Source organism: Xenopus laevis, chromosome 2L (genome assembly GCF_017654675.1).
Source record: "Xenopus laevis strain J_2021 chromosome 2L, Xenopus_laevis_v10.1, whole genome shotgun sequence".
Taxonomy (NCBI): Eukaryota; Metazoa; Chordata; class Amphibia; order Anura; family Pipidae; genus Xenopus; species Xenopus laevis.
In genome coordinates this window covers 185581091-185594935 of record NC_054373.1, presented here as the reverse complement: position 1 = coordinate 185594935, position 13845 = coordinate 185581091, and the positions used below count along the sequence as shown (strand labels likewise).

General features: G+C 41.7%; 1 protein-coding gene across 2 annotated transcripts in view; it reads left to right on the top strand.

Annotated features, from left to right (window-relative positions):
• uvrag.L (UV radiation resistance associated L homeolog) overlaps positions 1-13845 on the top strand; it is a 68769-nt gene that overhangs the window by 7125 nt on the left and 47799 nt on the right. For both annotated transcript variants that reach the window (NM_001096689.1, XM_041581129.1), the window contains 5 exon segments: positions 2383-2500; positions 5599-5633; positions 8548-8709; positions 11229-11303; positions 11904-11989. In NM_001096689.1, coding sequence (NP_001090158.1) covers positions 2383-2500; positions 5599-5633; positions 8548-8709; positions 11229-11303; positions 11904-11989 — 476 coding nt within the window.

Here is a 13845-nt window from a genome sequence, read left to right as displayed (position 1 = left end):
GCTTATTATTTGGCCTCCACGTCCCATTTTATTAATCGTGTGTATTCAAAGCAGTCATGTGAAATTCCTGTCTGTATTATACGAGTTTGGCCAGTTCATGTGATTGCTTTCAATGTTTCTCTTATTATTCCTGCTGAACTTATCTAGTATTCATTCAATTGTCTGTTTTACAAACAAATATCCATGAATCCTCTGCTTTTTTTTAACTTTTTTTTTTTTAAGTTTTTCTGCTAATTCACCCTGTTATCGCTGATTTGCATGGGTTGGCTTTCTGCTGTTTAAAAGAAACACTAATACCAAAAAATTCAACTGTTTTAAAGTAATGAAAATATTATGTACTGTTGTTCTGCACTAGTAAAACTGATGTGTTTGCTTCAGAAACACTACTAAAGTTTTAGAATCAAGCTGCTGTGTAGCCATGGGAGCAGCCATTCAAAGATGAAAAAGAAGAAAAGACACTGGTATCACAGTAGAAAAGAGATGAGCTCTGTACTATACAATGGAATTCTTCAGAACTTATCTGTTATCTACTGTGTATCCTGTGCTTGAATGGCTGCCCCCAAGGCTACACAGCAGCTTGTTTATATAAACTATAGTAGTACTTATCTGTTATCTACTGTGTATCCTGTGCTTGAATGGCTGCCCCCATGGCTACACAGCAGCTTGTTTATATAAACTATAGTAGTACTTATCTATTATCTATTGTGTATCCTGTGCTTGAATGGCTGCCCCCATGGCTAATACAGCAGCTTGTTTATATAAACTATAGTAGTACTTATCTGTTATCTACTGTGTATCCTGTGCTTGAATGGCTGCCCCCACGGCTACACAGCAGCTTGTTTATATAAACTATAGTAGTACTTATCTGTTATCTACTGTGTATCCTGTGCTTGAATGGCTGCCCCATGGCTACACAGCAGCTTGTTTATATAAACTATAGTAGTACTTATCTGTTATCTACTGTGTATCCTGTGCTTGAATGGCTGCCCCCACGGCTACACAGCAGCTTGTTTATATAAACTATAGTAGTACTTATCTGTTATCTACTGTGTATCCTGTGCTTGAATGGCTGCCCCATGGCTACACAGCAGCTTGTTTATATAAACTATAGTAGTACTTATCTGTTATCTACTGTGTATCCTGTGCTTGAATGGCTGCCCCCATGGCTACACAGCAGCTTGTTTATATAAACTATAGTAGTGTTTCTAAATCATACACATCTGTTTTACCAATGCAGGGCAACAGTACATTATATTGTCATTCCTTTAAAACACTTTTTTTTTAAAATGTTACTGTTCTTTTTGATCCATTTTGAACAAAATGGATAACAGATATGATTTGTGCAGCCACTAGGACAGAATGCTTTGTTACAGATAGCTAGAATCTCAGCTGCCATAAAGTAGGACAGGACTGCTGCTTACAATGGGGATCAGATAGGATCTGTGCAGCCACTGGGACAGAATGTTCTGTTATACAGATAGCTAGAATTTCAGCTGCCATAAAGCAGGACAGGACTGCTGCTTACAATGGGGACAGGTTATGTGATGTGGGAGTGCATTCATGAGTACTGTGTGTACTGGATAGCCAATAAGAGGGTTATAATACACAAACACCATGAATATCCTGTAAATATCCTTATTAACGGTGAGTTCTGATGTCATCAGTTTTAAACAGTGATTTCTGATGTTATTTCTGTCACATGACTCACTAAAATTTGTGTATTATAATAAATAAAGTACCCCCCTTCGGCCTCGTGGTTATACAGATAGCTAGAATCTCAGCTGCCATAAAGCAGGACAGGACTGCTGCTTACAATGGGGATCAGATAGGATCTGTGCAGCCACTGGGACAGAATGTTCTGTTATACAGATAGCTAGAATCTCAGCTGCCATAAAGCAGGACAGGACTGCTGCTTACAATGGGGATCAGATAGGATCTGTGCAGCCACTGGGACAGAATGTTCTGTTATACAGATAGCTAGAATCTCAGCTGCCATAAAGCAGGACAGGACTGCTGCTTACAATGGGGATCAGATAGGATCTGTGCAGCCACTGGGACAGAATGTTCTGTTATACAGATAGCTAGAATCTCAGCTGCCATAAAGCAGGACAGGACTGTTGCTTACAATGGGGATCAGATAGGATCTGTGCAGCCACTGGGACAGAATGTTCTGTTATACAGATAGCTAGAATCTCAGCTGCCATAAAGCAGGACAGGACTGCTGCTTACAATGGGGATCAGATAGAATCCAGTAGGACCCTTGCTCATTATTAATTATTTCTATCATTGTGTAGCTTGTACTATGCTATTACTGCATTTCTGACAAACCTGTAATATGTAAATAAGCCTCTCTCTCACTTTTTAATTTCAATTTGTTTGCAGAGACGTCTCCGTCACTTAAGGAACATTGCAGCTCGGAACATTGTAAATAAAAATGGATATCGACTCCTCGATACTTACTTTACCCTTCATTTGTGTGATGAGAAAAAGATTTACAGAGGTAGGTGATAGGAATAAAAGAAGAGGCACTCCACCAGTAACTGGCATGTAATAAATGGGCTCAATAACAAAGTTGTATATTGCTTGAGAGACTGTGTCTTGTGCCAACCTTATCTACTGCCTGGTGATATTCACGGGGAATTAGCTGGCAGTTGTGGGATCTGGGTGCCAGTGAGACAGGCAATGATAGATAGATGGAGTGATTTAGCAACCAGATGGCTGAAATTGCAAACTAGAGAGCTGCTGAATAAAAAGCAAAATAACTCAAAAAACACATATAATAAAAAAATGAAAACCAGTTGCAAATTGTCTCAAAATATCACTCTCTAAATCACACTAAAAGTTCATTTAAAGGTGAACAACCCCTTGAGAAAGGTGAGTTAAACAATGGCATTTTAGGCTTTATTGCATGGAGCTGATGTAGGTGACGATTTGAACAACGAAAATGTGGGTACCCTTGTAATTTTGCTAATCTGAATGTATGTAACTGCTCAATACTGATTACTGGCAGCACCAAATTGGTTGGATTAGCTCGTTAAGCCTTGAACTTCATAGGCAGCTGTGTCCAATCATGAGAAAAGGTATTTAAGGTGACCAATTGCAAGTTGTGCTTCTGTTTGACTCTCCTCTGAAGAGTGACAGCATGGGATCCTCAAAGCAACTCTCAAAAGATCTGAAAACAAAGATTGTTCAGTATCATGGTTTAGGGGAAGGCTACAAAAAGCTATCTCAGAGGTTTAAACTGTCAGTTTCACCTGTAAGGAATGTAATGAGGAAATGGAAGGCCACAGGCACAGTTGCTGTAAAACCCAGGTCTGGCAGGCCTAGAAAAATACAGGAGCGGCATATGCGGAGGATTGTGAGAATGGATTGTGAGATTGTGAGGTCCCATCATGCTGTGGGGCTGTGTGGCTAGTTCAGGGACGTCTGGGGCCTTTGTTAAAGGACCAGTAACATCAAATTTTTTTTTTACAAAATTCGTTAGTATACATGAAAAAATAAACACCAAGTCAAATAAAACTTTAAAATAGCAAAGCCTTTATTAAGAAATAACTTACCGAAACTGCACTTCCTGTCCTCTACAGAAAAGGCGACACGGCGACCATCCATTGTGCGGCGCTGGATTTCTCCTCCTTGGCTTTGTCTCATGTTGTATTGACAGCATGTGAAGCGGCTGATGCATCAGGGAGCGTGCTTTCCATGTGTGCGGATTGCTGGCTCATCGGCGCGTCTGTAGAGTACCTGCGGCAGGGGAGCTTTTCAGAGTGGAGCTGGGCCTCATCGTGGATGTTTGTAGTTGCAGGCAGCAGGCCGATCGAAGTTCCCAGTCACTGGCACGTAGCCACTCTTGTCATGCACTGCTTTCCATGCTAGAGAGCGCTTGTCACCAACCAGAATTCCCCCAGCACCACCTACAGTATCTTAGCTACAAGCACCGGCGCAATCCTTCTCCAGCTGCCGACCCAGCCAAAGCCCCGGGGTCACATCCCAGAGTTACAGCAGAAGCAGGAGCGGCGCTGTCAGGTTGAGCGCTAAGGAGAGAGCGCAAAGTCAGAAAGAAGTGAGTGGGGAAAGGCGAGCTACTTTCCAGCCTGGGAGGATCACTTTCTCTCGCTTCCTCTCTGATCGGCCTGTGAATGTGAAGCGGCTGATGCATCAGGGAGCGTGGTTTCCATGTGTGTGGATTGCTGGCTCATCGGCGCGTCTGTAGAGTACCTGCGGCGGTGGAGCTGGGCCTCATCGTGGATGTTTGCAGTTGCAGGCAGCAGGCCGATCAGAGAGGAAGCGAGAGAAAGTGATCCTCCCAGGCTGGAAAGTAGCTCGCCTTTCCCCACTCACTTCTTTCTGACTTTGCGCTCTCTCCTTAGCGCTCAACCTGACAGCGCCGCTCCTGCTTCTGCTGTAACTCTGGGATGTGACCCCGGGGCTTTGGCTGGGTCGGCAGCTGGAGAAGGATTGCGCCGGTGCTTGTAGCTAAGATACTGTAGGTGGTGCTGGGGGAATTCGGGTTGGTGACAAGCGCTCTCTAGCATGGAAAGCAGTGCATGACAAGAGTGGCTACGTGCCAGTGACTGGGAACTCCGATCGGCCTGCTGCCTGCAACTACAAACATCCACGATGAGGCCCAGCTCCACTCTGAAAAGCTCCCCTGCCGCAGGTACTCTACAGACGCGCCGATGAGCCAGCAATCCGCACACATGGAAAGCACGCTCCCTGATGCATCAGCCGCTTCACATGCTGTCAATACAACATGAGACAGAGCCAAGGAGGAGAAATCCAGCGCCGCACAATGGATGGTCGCCGTGTCGCCTTTTCTGTAGAGGACAGGAAGTGCAGTTTCGGTAAGTTATTTCTTAGTAAAGGCTTTGCTATTTTAAAGTTTTATTTGACTTGGTGTTTATTTTTTCATGTATACTAACGAATTTTGTAAAAAAAAAATTTGATGTTACTGGTCCTTTAAAGTCGAAGGTCGGATGAATTCTACCCAATATCAACAAGTTCTTCAGGATAATGTTCAAGCATCAGTCACAAAGTTGAAGTTCCGCTGCAGGGGTCGGATATTCCAACAAGACAATGACCCTAAACACACTTGGAAATCTACAAAGACATTTATGCAGAGGGACAAGTACAATATTCTGGAGTCCCCCGACTTGAATATCATGGAAAATCTATGGGATGATTTGAAGCAGACTGTCCATGCTCGGCAGCCATCAAATTGAACTGAACTAGAGAGATTTTGTATGGACGAAAAAATAGCCACATCCAGAATCCAGACACTCATCAAAGGCTATAGGAGGCGTCTAGAGGCTGTTACATTTGTAACTAAGTATTGATGTAATATCTCTGTTGCGTTGCCCAAATTTATGCACCTAATTTCTGTTAATCCAATAAACTTTATGTCACTGCTGAAATACTACTGTTTCCATAAGGCAAGTTATATATTATAAGGAAGTTGCTACTTTGAAAGCTCAGCCAATGATGAACAAAACTCCAAAGAATAAAGAGGGGTTCCCAAACTTTTTCATATGATATATATATTGGTTAACATTTCTGAATAAAGAGAACTTAGTAATTAAATTTTTTCTTTTTCTCTTCTAGAATTTTACAAGAGCGAAGTAGTAAAAGACTCTCTGGTAAGTGCGATGTTTCTTTGACAGACCCAGCACCTTCATTCAGTGATCTCCCAATTAGGGTGGCCATCCCCACTTCTAATTCATTAAAATTCATCAACATGGATCTATTTGCTCCTCTTGTTGATTAAAAATAATTTGAAGTCAAGTTGAGGGGTTCATCTCACCCCATGTAAGATTTAAACTTGTACAGATATGGGACCTGTTATCCAGAATGCTCGGGACCTGAGGTTTTCCTGATAATGGATCTTTCCCTAATTTGGATTTTCATACCTTAAGTCTACTAAAAAATCATGTAAACATTAAATAAACCCAATAGGCTGGTTTTGCTTCCAATAAGGATTAATTATATCTTAGTTGGGATCAAGTACAAGCTACTGTTTTATTATTACACAGAAAAAGGAAATCATTTTTAAGCATTTGGATTATTTGGATAAAATGGAGTCTATGGGAGATGGCCTTCTGTAATTTTGAGCTTTCCGGATAATGGGTTTCCGGATAATGGATCCCATACCTGTATAAATGGAGGCTTGTCTATGCATCCATTGTTGTACCTGCAGCTGGCTGCAAAAAAACAGCGAATCATTGAAAGAGGTTGTTCAACTTTCAACACTTTTTTTTTCAGTTCAGTTGTTTTCAGATTCATTTCACCACAAAAAAGCCTTTTTAAAGGACTTCCTATATTTGTTTTTACTTGTGACCGTTTTTCTAATACTGAAGTTAAAGTTTCATTTTTCACCTTATGACGTTCTGAAGCAGCTCTGGGAGGGGGTCACTGACTCTGTAACAGATCTAAATTGATCCATTAGTTGATCCATTTCTTAAAGGGGGATCTATGGTCAAAATTTTAAATCCCCCCTTTGGCTTTAGGGAGTGAATATCAGCATTTTTCCAATAGCAAATAATTATTTTTTATTAGCGTTTTTTTTAGGTGATTGCGGCGCAATCATATCCCCCACATACCTGCTCCAGCAAAACCTTCACGGCCCTTGGCCGTCTCTTCTTCTTGGCCCGCCTGCCTCTGCTAGTCCCGCCTGCCTACCAATGAAAAACAAGTATGGAGTGACAATGGAAGTGACGGTAAGCACATCGAGCAGGCGTCTGCAAACCATAACTGCCTACTCGTTTTTCATTGGTAGACGGGCGGGACTAGCAGAGGTGGGTGGGACTAGCAGAGGCAGGCGGGCCAAGAAGAAGAGATGGCCACTGGCCGTGGAGGTTTTGCGCGATGCTGAAGCTGGAGCAGGTATGTGGGAGATATGATTGCGCTGTGATCACCTAAAAAACTGCTAATAAAAATTATTATTTGCTATTGGAAAAATGCTTCCCGTATATACTCGAGTATAAGCCGTCCCGAGTATAAGCCGAGGTACCTAATTTTACCTCCAAAAACTGGGAAAGCTTATTGACTCGAGTATAAGCCGAGTATAAGCCTAGGGTGAGAAATGCAGCAGCTTCTGGTAAGTTTCAATCAAAAAATTGAGGGTTTCTGCTCCCATTGGAGGTGCCAGCGTCTCGTTTTTGGACGCCAACGACCATTCTTGGAAGCCGGCGACTATTCTTGGACGCCAGCGACTATTCTTAGACACCAGCGACCGTTTTTGCGCTTGACCCGATTATAAGCCGAGGTAGAGTTTTTAAGCATATTTTGGGGGCTGAAAAACTCGGCTTATACTCGAGTATATACGGTATATTCAGTCCCTAAAGAGGGGGGATTTAAAATTTTGACCATAGATCCCCTTTAAGAAATGGATCAACAAATGGATCAATTTAGATCAGTTACAGAGTCAAGTAGAAAATAGGAAGTCAATTAAAAAAACTTTTTTTCTGGTAAAATGAACCTGAACTGAACTAAAAAAAAAAAAAGTGTTGGAAGGTGAACAACCTCTTTAAATGATTCGCTGTTTTTTTTTAAATTTTTGACCATAGATCCCCTTTAACTGTCCCTGCTGAGCGGAATCCCTGAGTTTCATTAAAGTCAGCTGTTAGAATTGATACAATGGGCTGAATAAGTGCCCTTGTGGGTATGAAACGCGTAGGGCGGATGGAGATGCAAGTATACTTTTTTTAAGCTTTGATTAATAAAGATATATTTTTTAAATAAAATATTTTGGTTCTGTGGATCCATATGAGTGCCGGACTGCCCTGCTTCTTTCTCGAATTTTCTACTAATATAAAGTCTTGCCCTAATGTGCAGAGCCTGCTTCTCCCAATGCATGTTGGGTAATGTAGTTTTTGTTTTACATTCAACTTGGCAGTCGGCAAATTGTTAGACTACAATACCCAGCATGCAATGAGACTAACTTGTGTAGAAGTCGTGAGTTACCAGATTTTGGGCTCTGTTCCCCATTCTCCCATCACTCTTAAGCATTATCTTATTTTCCGGTGACTTTCCTCGATTTCAGACAATTTTGGGGCAAAAATCTGCTGGCCACCAAAATGTCTAGAGGTTGACCTGTTTAACCAATATTTATTGAAATTGTATATGAATTAGGGCCTTATAGGGCCCCTATACCTCGTCTCTACTTACGCCCCTGGTGACTGGCGAATATGTCCCATTTTGCTTAATGGAAAAATTTTAAAAAAGGCATATTTTTATATATATACATACATACATATATATATATATATATATATATATATATATATATATATATATATATATATATATATATATATATATATATATATATATAAATAAAAGATTTTTTCACTGCACATATTGAGCTATTTTTGGGCTTCTTTTGAAGTTCCTTGTCTTGGCTAGTTTTGGACTAGTTTTGTAGCTGACTTTGACTAGTTTTGGACTAGTTTTGTAGCAGACTTTGGCTGGTTTTGGACTTGACTATATCAGCCCTTGCTTTGCGGTTCATTTCAGACAAACCAAATAAATCAAATTTGCACATTTCCCGCGTAGAATCCAACATGGCGGAGCCTTGATTTCGGGCTGATGCCGGACCGCCTGGATACATCCGTATCGTGTTTTGTGGTGAGGATATGGGGTGGCAAGAATGATGTGTGGCGACTGCTGATCGAGTGGAAAGTGAATCTGGATGGACTCCGATATATAGGCCCACAGGTGGGTATCAGTACCTCTTGTAAAGCATTTGCATTTTGTGCTGAATATTGGAAACGATTGTAAGAATTCCCATCATGCTAAATTGGTTTCAAGCTGAAGGGCGCGACACTACAATCCTGACCAACTTTCTCGGCGGCCGTTTTGATCTAATGTTTCCCTTCCACACAGAGACCTTCATCAGCAAAATCAGAACCATAGTGATAGAAACTTCCAAAACCCAAAATGGACATATATAAGTAGGGATGCACTGAATCCACTATTCAGATTCAGCCGAATCCCAGAATCCTTAGTGAATGATTCAGCCAAATATCAAACTGAATCCGAATCCTACTTCTAGAAGGTCCCTGTTCAGGATTTTTTTTCCTACCCCTAGATGAGCTTCACTCCCGTCTGCAACTCTCGCCTACCCCTGTCGCTTGCCCCTCTGTCCCTCCCCTCCCTTATGTCCTTTCCCTCCCATCTGTCCCTCCCCTCTCCTCTGTCCCTCTCCTCCCTTCTGTCTCTCCCCTCTAGCCCTCCCCTCTGTCCCTCTACCCTGTCCCTACACTCTGTCCTTCCCCCTGTCCCTCCCCTGTCCTTAGTTTACCCTTACATTGCCCTCCCCGATGTTATTGGGCGTGTGTGCATGCGTGGGGGGGCGGGGCTAGTCGACTGGGCCACCTGGTCGGCTTTACCTGGCCCTGGCAGGGAAGGGGAAAAGTGGAATTTTTTTTAACTCGTTGTTTTTTGGCAAAAAGTCAAGTGATTTCCCTTCCCATCCCTAATTTGCATATGTAAATTATAGGGGTGCACTGAATCCACTATTTTGGATTCGGCCGAACCCCTGAATCCTTTGCGAAAGGAAATTAGGGGTGAGAAGGGGAAAACCGTTTTTACTTCCTTGTTTTGTCACAAAAAGTCACACGATTTCCCTCCCCAGCCCTAATTTGCATATGCAAACTAGGATTCGGTTCGGCCTGGAAGAAGGATTCGGCCGAATCCTGCACCCAATCCTGGATTCGGTGCATCCCTAGTAAATTAGAATTTGGATTTGGTTTGGCCGACATGAGGATTTGGCTGAATCCGAATCGTGCTGAAAAACATCTGAATCCTGAACCGACATTGGATTCGGTGCATCCCTATATATAATATTCAAATATGAGAGTTTAACTAAATGTGTGCCCAGAACTGTCATTTATGTATTATTTATGTATTATTACCTGTGGCTAGGGGAGTTTACATTGGGCCCTACCATATCAGGGTGTTACTTGTTGTGATTGTTTCTCTCTATCTGTGCTGTCTGTGCTCTCAGAGATTGTAAAGTATGAAGTCACTTCAGATAGGAAAACATCAGTCCGTCTCCTTAAAGGAAAACTATACCCCCAAAATGAATACTTAAGCAAAAGATAGTTTATATCAAATTGAATGACATATTAAAGAATCTTACCAAACTGGAATATATATTTACATAAATATTGCCCTTTTACATCTCTTGCCTTGAACCACCATTTCGTGACTCTATCTGTGCTGCCTCAGAGATCACCTGACCAGAAATACTACAACACTAACTGTAACAGGAAGAAGTGTTGAAGCAAAAGGCAGAACTCTGTCTGTTCATTGGCTCATGTGACCTTACATGTGGTTTGTATGTGTGCACAGTGAATCTTACGATCTCAGGGGGCGGCCCTTATTTTTTAAAATGGCAATTTTCTATTTATGATTACCCAATGGAACATACTACTAAAAAAGTATATTGTTATGATAATGGTTCATTTACATGAAGCAGGGTTTTACACATGAGCTGTTTTACTCAGTATCTTTTAATAGAGACCTACATTGTTTGGGGGGTATAGTTTTCCTTTAAGGCCGCCATACACGGGCCGATGAAAGCTGCCAACAGACAGAGTCGGCGGCTTATTGGGCCGTGTGTGGGGCCATCCGACAGGCTTCCCCGATCGATATCTGGCCGAAAGTCGGCACAATCTTGATCGGACAGGTTAAAAAATCCCGTCGGATCGAGGCCGAATCTATGCGTGTATGTGGGTCCGTGATCCGACCACCCATATAAAATCCATTATAATCCAATCATTGGGCCCTAAAACTAATTCCAACGATCTGATCAGCCCAATATTGCTGACTTCAATGTGGGCATATCAGGGAGAGATCCACTTGTTTGGCGACATCGGCAAACGAGCCTATCTCTACGTCTATGGCCACCTTTAGACTTTCAGTAAAAAAAAACAAACCTAAACTTCAAGTTCACGGAGCTATAGTCTAGTTTTGGTGGCATTTAAAGGGTTATTTCAAAGACTACCTTTTATTCCTTGTCTTGTTGGGTATGCCATTCTATTTAGGCTTGCCCCAGTTCATCTCCCAGCCCCTGTAGCCTCGTCGCTAGGGTTCCTCTTCCCCCAAAAAACTGGTTGCAGAAATGCAGAGGAAATGCAGAACAAAAATATTTAATTATTTCAAAATCCACAAAGAATAAAACTGCTGATAATTTAACCCATTCCTGTCCAATCTCTTTGTCTTGTTCGCAGATCCATGCTTCTAATCCCAACGAAATCATTTTTGGCCTTAATGATGGGTATTACGGGGCAGCATTTGAGAGCAAGGTAAGATCCACTGAACCTCCCCTATCAATATTTATCTATTGCTCCCCACCCCTTGAAGATGAGCATTTACATTCACTACTACAGGTATGGGACTCGTTATCCAGAATGCTCGGGACCTGGGGTTTTCCGGATAAAGGATCTTTCTGTAATTTGGATCTTTATACCTTAAGTCTACTAGAAAACCATATAAACATTAATTAAACCCAATAGGCTGGTTTTGCTTCCAATAAGGATTAATTACAACTTACTTGGGATCAAATTCAAGCTACTGTTTTATTATTACACAGAAAAAGGAAATCATTTATAAAAATTTAGTTTGTTTGGATAACATGGAGTCCGTGTACATAAGGCCTGAAACTGTATCATAGAGTTTATAATGTAAGGACCTCAGTGATAATGTATTAATAATGTGTTGTATTGCCTTTAATAATTTACCATCCCTTCTTTGGACTCTGTGAGCAGTTGTGGATACTGGAGACTGACATTAGGACCAGTATAAGCCAATGTTTTGCTTCAAATAAAAAGGCCCCTATAGGGATGCTGTGTTTCTGAAGATCCCAAAAGTTAAATATTTTCATCTAATTCTGTGACCTATTCCAGAATCATTCGGAGTCTCAGCGGAACAGTCATCTGCAAGTGGATCAGAGCACCGTTCGAAATTCCTATGGTGTCTTCTCTTTGCTAAGGTATGAGATGTGACTTCCCAAAGTCTTCTCTACTTTATCTCCCATACATACATGCAGTGAAATAATTATTTCTGCTAATCCCTCCCATGCTAAAGTTATCAGTGTCCAGCTGACTGTTTGTAAGTGTATAGGATCTGTGCAGCCACTGGGACAGAATGTTCTGTTATACAGATAGCTAGAATCTCAGCTGCCATAAAGCAGGACAGGACTGTTGCTTACAATGGGGATCAGATAGGATCTGTGCAGCCATGGGACAAAATGCTCTGTTATACAGATAGCTAGAATCTCAGCTGCCATAAAGCAGGACAGGACTGCTGCTTACAATGGGGATCAGATAGGATCTGTGCAGCCATTGGGACAGAATGTTCTGTTATACAGATAGCTAGAATCTCAGCTGCCATAAAGCAGGACAGGACTGCTGCTTACAATGGGGATCAGATAGGATCTGTGCAGCCACTGGGACAGAATGTTCTGTTATACAGATAGCTAGAATCTCAGCTGCCATAAAGCAGGACAGGACTGCTGCTTACAATGGGGATCAGATAGGATCTGTGCAGCCACTGGGACAGAATGTTCTGTTATACAGATAGCTAGAATCTCAGCTGCCATAAAGCAGGACAGGACTGCTGCTTACAATGGGGATCAGATAGAATCTGTGCAGTAACTGGGACAGAATGTTCTGTTAAACAGATAGCTAGAATCTCAGCTGCCATAAAGCAGGACAGGACTGCTGCTTACAATGGGGATCAGATAGGATCTGTGCAGCCACTGGGACAGAATGTTCTGTTATACAGATAGCTAGAATCTCAGCTGCCATAAAGCAGGACAGGACTGCTGCTTACAATGGGGATCAGATAGGATCTGTGCAGCCACTGGGACAGAATGTTCTGTTATACAGATAGCTAGAATCTCAGCTGCCATAAAGCAGGACAGGACTGCTGCTTACAATGGGGATCAGATAGAATCTGTGCAGTAACTGGGACAGAATGTTCTGTTAAACAGATAGCTAGAATCTCAGCTGCCATAAAGCAGGACAGGACTGCTGCTTACAATGGGGATCAGATAGGATCTGTGCAGCCACTGGGACAGAATGTTCTGTTATACAGATAGCTAGAATCTCAGCTGCCATAAAGCAGGACAGGACTGCTGCTTACAATGGGGATCAGATAGGATCTGTGCAGACACTGGGACAGAATGTTCTGTTATACAGATAGCTAGAATCTCAGCTGCCATAAAGCAGGACAGGACTGCTGCTTACAATGGGGATCAGATAGGATCTGTGCAGCCACTCGGACAGAATGTTCTGTTATACAGATAGCTAGAATCTCAGCTGCCATAAAGCCATAAGGCGTTAACCTTTAAATTAACTGTTAGTATGATGTAGAGATTGATATTCTGAGAAAATTTTCAATTGGGTTTCATATTTTATTATTTGTGTTTTTTGAGTTATTTAGTTTTTTATTCAGCAGCTGTCCAGTTTGCAGTTTCAGCAATCTGGTTGCTAGGGTCCAAATTATCCTAGCAACCATGCATTAATTTGAATAAGAGACTGGAATAGGAATAGGAGAAGGCTGAATAGAAAGATGAGTAATAAAAAGTAGTAATAACAATACATTTGTAGCCTTACAGAGCATTTGTTTTTTAGATGAGGTCAGTGACCCCCATTTGAAAGCTGGAAAGAGTTAGAAGAAGAAGAAGACAAATAATTACAGAACTATGATAAATAAAGAATGAAGGCCAATTGAAAAGTTGCTTAGAATTGGCTATTCTTTAAAATTCTAAAAGTTAACTTAAAGGTGAACCTGCCCTTTAACTGAAAAAAAAAAAGGTTAAGTTTTCCAATGAAAAATTGAGAT